Source organism: Mus pahari, chromosome X (assembly GCF_900095145.1).
Source record: "Mus pahari chromosome X, PAHARI_EIJ_v1.1, whole genome shotgun sequence".
Lineage (NCBI taxonomy): Eukaryota > Metazoa > Chordata > Mammalia > Rodentia > Muridae > Mus > Mus pahari.
In genome coordinates, this window is record NC_034613.1 from 82,239,165 (window position 1) to 82,247,654 (window position 8,490).

At 38.2% G+C, this 8,490-nt stretch overlaps 1 protein-coding gene across 2 annotated transcripts in view; it reads right to left on the reverse strand.

The window, feature by feature from the left end:
- The window catches only part of Zc4h2 (zinc finger C4H2-type containing), a 19,651-nt gene extending 14,779 nt beyond the window's left edge, over nt 1-4,872 (reverse strand). Inside the window, exon 1 of one of the 2 annotated variants that reach the window (XM_021187993.1) lies at nt 4,615-4,872. In XM_021187993.1, the coding sequence (XP_021043652.1) occupies nt 4,615-4,667 (53 nt within the window). In that variant the 5' untranslated portion in view covers nt 4,668-4,872. The remainder of the gene's footprint in view (nt 1-4,614) is intronic. The other variant, XM_029534205.1, reaches the window with a different exon arrangement.
- Nucleotides 4,873-8,490: the final 3,618 nt, after the last annotated feature.

Sequence of the window (8,490 nt, forward strand, 5' to 3'; positions counted from 1 at the left end):
TGTGTGTGTGTGTGTGTGTGTGTGTGTGTGTGTTAGTTTGGCTTCATTAGGTGAAAATGCCACCATCATTGTTATTATAGTCCAAGAACATTAACATATTAATAAAATGTGCTGTTCTTCTAATAGGACTTTTAAAATAATGGTAATCATAATTTAGAACAGTTGAAAACAGTGATTAATGGAATGCTAGTTGAGTTATCAGCATTTATAAAGGCACTTGATAATGATACTGATGCATGTACCCTGTGAATGGAGGCTATGTAACCATCTTTAGGTAAGCCTAATGTCTCCCAATCTGTACCCTTAGGTACAAAATGTGGATAATTCTTTCCACTGGACAGATGAACGACTAAATGAACCAAGAACTTTTAAATTATTATGTTTTTAACAAATGCTAGTTCCTTTCTCCAGATCCTTTTTTCATCTTTGCTGGTTCCTTCCATGTAGCTCCCATACATAGTTACCTATAGAAATGCAGACATCAAGCATATACTGATAGGATTTTCTCAATTTAAAATTAATAAATTACATGAATTAACCTCTGCATTCTAGAAATTCATTGCATAAATCTTTTTAGTTGCATTTTTACCTAATGAAGCCAAACTTGCATACGTGTGCGCATGCACGCGCGCGCACGCGCGCGCACACACACACACACACACACACACACACACACACACACACACACGGCACAGACATACATGTAGGCAAATCACCAATATACACAAAATAATAAAACAAAATACTTTTAAACCATGTATGTGTGTATACTGCATGATTTCAGTCTGTTGTAGGCATGCAGATGCCTATGAAGACCAGACAAGAATGTTGGAACCAGAGTTACAGGCACTTGTGAGCTACAAACAAACCCAAGCTCTCTCTAAGAATAATTAGCACTGTTAACCACTAAGGTATCTCTCCGGCCTTACATTATCTATAACAGATTTATTTAAATGTAAAAACTAGATCTGCCTTTTAAATTTTGTAAATTCTTTTTATTTTCTGCCTGGGGGGTTGTTTGCTTGCTTGCTGGTGGGGGTGGGGGTGGGGTGGGGGTTAGTTGGTTAGGTGGTTTTGTTTTGTTTTAACCTGCCTTTCTTGGATGAACTAAACATGTTTTAGAATTTCATTTTGTGTTTTTTTTATACTTTTAAGAACATCTCTTTGTATATTATTAGTGTTTGCTTTAAGAAATACCATATATATATATATATATATATATATATACACACACACATATATATATACAGAATTTATCAGTACCTCCTAATATACTACCAACTTTAGTGAAATATGTTATCTGTTTTATTTCTTTTATTCCCATATATATATATATATATATTACATATCATAAATATTCATGTACATACACTGAGATTATGTTATAAATATGTTAGAAAGTTTCCTTCAAGAGGTCTGATGGGGAAGAAGAGGGCCAGGGAATAGGGAACAAGCGAGTGGAAGAGCGGTCCATATGACCAAAGTACATTATATCCATATGTGGAATGTCACTAGAAGTTTTTATACACATTAATATGTGATAATAAAAAAGAAAACAGAAAACAAAAATTTCCTTTGATCACCAAACATAGTTAAGAAAACTCAGAAGAGAAAGTAAAGTCATGTTTTTGCTTGGTACTTCTATGCTTCCTGGTGTTGCAAAGTTGTTTTTTCTCTACTTGAAATATTTGGTCACCCTTCTACACTACCTCTGCTGATAATTCCATCACTTGAGAATGTCTTCTATCTTGAAATACAATATTATCGTTGCACATAGGATTCTACACTGGCAGCTCTTTTCCTTCAGCACTTGAACATGCTGTACCTCTTTCTACTAAGTCCTTGATATTTTTTCTGTTAAGGAAATTGCTTTTCTATTTTTTCCCCACATATATAATTAGGGGATTGCTACTTGTCAGCTGCTTTCCTTCAAGGATTTTTTTTTCTTTTTCCTGCTTTTCCTGAAGTCTGATTATAATGTGCGTTGGAGTAGATTTAGTTGACTCTATTACTGTTGGATTAGCTTCTTGAATCTGGAAGTTGTTTTTCTTCAGTAAGGAACAATATTAGTCCTCATTTTCCCAACTACTTATTTCTCCTGTCCTCTTTCTCCTGTCCGGTGACAATTTTTAAACATAAGTAATAACCTCACCATGATTTCTCTTGTTTTAGTATTAAGCTGACTCATTTTTTTCCTGTCTTCTCTTACAGTTGAACCTATTTGTTGAGTTTTTAGGTTGTTTTAAAGATGTCCTTTAGCATCTTCTTTTGTTTTTCTTGCTGTTGGTACTTATCTATTTGTTGTGGTATTATAATTTTCTTTAACTTAAGGAAGAATGTATTTGGGTTTATGGTTTCAGAAGGGAAGTCCATAGTGGCAGGAGAGAGATGGCAGCAGACAGCAAGAACAGGAAGGCAAGAAGCAACCTCAAACAGGAAGCAGAGAGAACTGGTAATGCCCAGTCCCTGAACATGTTACTCCAGCAAAGCACTTCCTCCAGCAGTGGTATACTATCACTCCAAAGGGCACCACTACCTGGAAACCAAGAATCAAATACCCAAACCTATTGGGAACTTCCTCATTGAAACCAACACACTGTAATCCTTGGCTCCCATAGATTCGTGACAAATTGGCATTTATTCCAACTCCAAAAGTCTCTGTAGTCCTTAACATTTCCAACACTGTTTAAAAGTCTGAAGTTTCTCTGCATTGTGATTTTTTGTATGTTTATATGCTCCCAGGGGGTTGCAGTTGTTTACAGAGGCATTTTCATGATGTATATTTTAAAACTCCTGTTATATTATTCTGAATCTGTGATTTATCAATATTGATATCTATGTAGTTTTTCATTCACGAAGAGTCATTGGTACAGCATGAAATTTTTCAATAAAAGTTGGATATTCTGGATCTTACTTAAATCTTTTGTCTTAGTAGGCCTTGTGATACTCTCAGCAGAAATCTAGCTTTTGCACTGGCTCTTTCTTAACAGCCAAGTGTTATTGGAGTGGAAATTCATGTTACTGGAGTGGAACTTCAGCCTTCTCTCTAAATATCTCCTTCTACTATCTAACGTGGTTGAGAAAAGAAGTCATGGCTCCACTGAAAAGGGTCTGTTTTCACTGGGGATTAATGTCCTTGATCCCGAATAGTCTATTTCTGGGGATAAGATAAACTTATTTTAAAATCCATGAAGAGAAGACTGAAGTTAGAGGCTCTCTGTTCAAAGGTCTAAGCTTTTCATTAGTTTCATCCTATAGCATTCTTCTGAACCAAAGAATCTCATTTCCTAGCTCCTGATGTCTTTGTAGAAAAAGACAGCAGCAGACCTTCAGTGGGAAACAGAAGAACAGAGCCTTTGTAGGCAGACTCAATTCCTGTGAAAATGCAGCATTGTTAAGCTTTATGAATATAAGAACTCACTCAAATTCTCCAGACCCCATTTTTCCACTTATGACGAAGGTCACAGGGCACTTGCAAAAATGGTTGAAATGGGAGAGGGGCTGGCATAACAGGGGCTCAATAAATGATCATTTCTTTACTTTGCAAAAGGAAAAAAAACACAAGCCCTCCAAGAGGAAGAAGAAACCAGGATTCTTCATTACCATCACCATGTGTAGCTCCTGCAGAGATACCACAGAGGTTAAATCTCTTGTCAAATTTGTCACGGTTAAATTATGTGGCCTAATTTTTCAGAAAAGATATGCTCTATGTCCTTGTTTTTCTTTTTGCATATGTCTGAAAAACACTACAGATTCAGGGAGTTAGGCAGAGCAGGGGAGGCCAACATAGCATTTGAATTATTATTATTTTTCTTGGCGGGAATAACACTGCAGTATCAAAACTTGCTTGCTGAGTAACCTATTGGAGGTGTGACAGTTCTCAGTTTGCCAAACCTCCAGCTCTTGTTAACATCCTCATAGTTCACAACCTCCTTCCAACCCCAGGATAGGAAAAAAAAGTGGTGAAAGAGTTACAGGCAAACAAGAACAGCCCACTCCCCAGGTTCATCAGCATCCCCAGACTTCAGCCACATCAAAGTTACAAACTGAATGAATTGGCCAGTTAAACTTGGCTTTCAAAAGGCTTTCTCAAGCTCTGGGTCATGAGGCTGAAGGAAAAATCATTCTCAACTGTTATAAAGCAAGAAGCAAAAAGCGACTTGTTCTAAACAAAAAAGAATACCAAAAAGAATACAATTAGTTGTCCTGGTTTATCCCTCTACCTCTATTCTATCTCAGCTACATCTGGAAAGACATCACCATCTCCACTTCTTCCCTTCTGCCTGGTACACACGACACACACACACACACACACACACACACACACACACACACACACTTCCACCAACTACCTCCTCTATACTTGATTTCAATTAAGCCAAGCCCCTTCATTCTTCACCTTATCTGTTAAGTCTGTGATGGATGGACCCCCTTCCAGCTCCCCATTCCCTTTGTAAGTAGCCCAACAATAGATAGTTTTCACCAAACAACAACAACAACAAAAAACAAAAACAAACCAACAACAAACAGTACTCCCTGCTCCCAGGGATGCCCGGGAAGGGAGGGTGATCGAGGAGAGTGGAAGGATGCTGCATTAAGCAGTGAGGGACTTACCTGATCTCTTTAATGCTTTCCAGTTTGCACATGATTTCTTGTTCATCTGCCATGCTTTTCACTCTCAATTTCACGTCCAGGGAATTGTTTTTTTAAAAAAATGCACCAGCCAAGGCATACAATAGATACAATACAGCCACCTCCTACTGGTTTGTGGCTTTGAGCCTGTGTGGTAAGGGCTTAGAGAAGGCCTGGGAGCTGTAGTCCGCAGTTCCGGGGCCAGCCAGGCAACCCGGGTGCCTCGGGAACTACAACTCCCAGAAGGCCAAGCAAAGCATTCCTGTTCCAGTTCCTGTAGCGGCACTTTAAATCAATATGTCACTGATAATTATGTCAAAGATTATAAGCAAAGGAATGAAGATATTTGTCCTACCAATGTGCGGCAAAAATGGAGAATTTTTTTTCTCGAAAGCAACTAGAAAGATGAGAAACATACCTTTTATCACGAGACTCGGACTCGGGCCTCACGCCTACCCCCACCCTACCCCGTCAACGAATTAAGAAATCATTTATTCCAGAATGCCTTGGGCTGGAGAGAAACTGTAGGTGATTTAGCTTCCAGAATGTCAAATGTTCTAGATGCTACCAAGGGATTTGTAGCTTTGACATTGAAATGTAAATAGACTGGTACTGAAAACCCTGGGGGCCGGGGCGGGGGTGGGGAGCTGCGGCGGAGATGGGGCTGAACAAGAGAAAGGGGTCTCTTCAAAATCAGGAAACTGGGTTGGAGGGAGGACCTCTTTCCTTCTGGTTCCTCATCCACGGAACTATTAGTGAGCTTGTACTTTGCCAGTCAATGAAAGATTTACTGAGGGAGGCCCTGAAGAGGCAAAAAAAAAATAAAAGCAAGTCCGTGCCTTTGTGAAGGAGACAGTGAAGTATATTGTAAATACAGCTTTCACAACGCCGAGATAATCAGTGAACCTGAACATAGAAAATGTTAATATGTTTTTAAAACTAAGAGTTTTCCAGAGAAGAGTGAGATTTCAAGGAAGCAATGGCCTACATGGAGAGTGAAAAGGGCAAATGGTCTCGAGTGCCTGGAATATAGGGTTCTTGAAGGGGTATATTAGAGAGAGATGTAGAAGCTGTGTCAGGTATATTAGAGAGAAAAGTAGAAGCTGTGTCAAGAAAAGATAGATTGTAGACACATTTAAAAAATATTTTTTAAATGTTTTCTTTGGCTATTTTATAAGTGTTATACGATATATTTTGGTCAAATTCACTCCCAGGTTGCTACTCTCCAATCCCTCCCAGAACTATCTCCCTCCTAAATTCATGCATTCTTCCTTTAAACCACTTTTTTGGTGCTACCAGTGCATGCACCAGTGTAGGGCCATCTACTGGAGCATGGACAGTATTATGGAATCAGCATCCCTGAAAAAAACAAAACAAAACAACAACAACAACAAAAACTGAAGCTCATTCCCTAGTAGCCAGATTTTGAAATACTGTGGAGTGTCAGATTAAAATTTGGAATTCATCTTATAGGCCCACGGTTATTCAGTATGCATTTGTGCTTACTGTATGCCAAATAATGTGCAATTATATTTAGAGTAGATATCAATTTTTGGTGCTGGAAATTATACTCAGAACCTTATACATTCTTAGCATGTACTCTGCTACTAAGCTACATCCCTAACTTCTAAAATAAAATAATTTAAAAGCACAGGAGCAATAAAATTGGGGTGATGTGAGAAGGTGCCAGTAAAAGCAAAGTTTAGAGTTAACGAAAATGAGAGCTAGTAACAGTTATTCAAAGAAGATAGATTGACGTGGAAACCAGGCTTCAGAAAGAAGGAGTGTGAGAAGTTAACAAGACTCACCTCCACACTGTCCCTCTCAGCTGCCGGTTGAGGGCCCCTCATCTTTGAGGTACCTGTGACCTGAGTCTTTGAGTATGTGACCTGTACTAAACTGCAATTCATGGATTTACTAGAGAGAGGAATTTCAGAAAGCAGAATTGGAGATTTCATGAAAGATATTGTGCTGGTTTGAATAGGAATGGCCACCATAGGCTCGTGTATTTGAATACTCGGTCATTATGGAATGGCATTATGCTCGTCAGGCTCTTTCTGCTTCCTGTGAATCCAGATGTAGAACTCTCAGCTGCTTCTGCAGCCACCATCTGTCTGTGTGCCACCATGCTTTCTGCCATGTGGGTAATGAAACATGAAACTGTAAGTAAGCCCCAATGAAATGATTTCCTTTATAAGAATTGGGATGGTCATGATGTTTCTTCACAGTAATAGAATATTGACTAAGACAGACATTAAGGAGGAAAGGTCCTAAAAAAGAGACATAGAGCACACATGAGAAAAGGAATATGGGATTCTCTAAAGGAAAGTCAAAGAAAATGAGATTTCTCCAAATATACACATAGACTCCTTAAGGGAGTCATGATTATTTATTTTAGCATTAGCCATAAAAACCATTTTGGTGACTCTCAGATAGCATACCAAAAGGTTAAGAAACCTTTTGTTTTCTCAGTTTTCCATAAGTGAAATAAGTGAAGTGGACACTTCACTTGGGTGGAACTATAATCTGAAAAAGTAATAAGATTCATTGTGGTTTGGTACACAAGGTGTTCAGTACGTGTCAGTTACCTATAAATGGGGTTCCTGATGAGATTCCTTGGAAAGTTTCAAGTTTGTAGGTGTTAAGTGAGAATACCCATAAGCAGATGTAATTGTGCTATAATGATCAGTTCTATGTTGGTGATGGACTTCAAGTAGACTCCAGGGTGACTCTTCTAGTGAACGGTGTGAATATATGTGGGAAAGACAGGCAGGAATTGGGGGAGTGGAAACTGTTCAGAATATGTTGTATAAAAATACTTTGAATAAAAAAGGTGGAAAATAAAATCCAAATAGGCTCCTGGATGAACATAAAGTACTTTTCAATATGAGGTAGCATTATTTGGGGGAAAAGTGGTTGTTGTAGATGGACATATGTAGAAGTAGTTCAAGAATGAACTTAGAAGAACTGTTTCTATTTTTGCTCATTTGTTTGACAATTTTGCCATGGAACTCAGTGTTTCTGTATAATTGACAAGTACTCTTCCAAAGAAGTACATAGTGGGCCTAGTCTTTAAGGTTTTAATATAAAAGTATCCATTCTTTTAAAAATGTTGACATGAACCTGGGAGAGTGGGGCCTAAAGCCAACTTTATTCAGGGCATTAGCGATTTATATTCTGGGGGTTAAGCAAGTCATAAGCAAGGTTCACTGGAGTTTATGCTGTATACAGTCACAAGACTGACCTGTCCTTGGAAACATTTTTGAATAACAAAAGTAAGGTGATGAATAATCTGAAGCAAACCCTACTATTTACTACACCTGGGAGAGGCATGAAAGCTTGTTGGAAAAGCAAATCATGTTATGGAAAAACAAGAGGTTGTAAGACTTTTATCTTGTTTCCTTGCAGTTATCTCACAGTCTCTCAGAATTCTCCTCGCATGGCTTCATTTATAGTGTGTTCTGACAATTGGCTTTAAATTTTTTTCCTACAATATATTTTAATCACATTCTATCCCCTCTCTCAACTCCTCCAAGATGCTTACCACCTCAATATCCAACCAAATTCAATGTTCTTTCTCTTTCTTTCAGAAAAAATAATCAAAGCAAGCAAAAGCTCAAAAAGGGAAAAGAATATTAAACTAAATCAAACAAGGGAATCCAGAAAATATGGTATCTGTTTTGTGTTGGCTAGCAACTGTTAAACATGGGATGTGGTTGATACACTCTGCGTCACTCCATTGGAGAAAACTGATTTTTTTTTCTTTTTTTTTTTTTTATTATTTTCTTTATTTACATTTCAAATGCTATCCCGAAAGATTCCCATACCCCTCCCCCCACCTCTGTTCCCCTACCCACC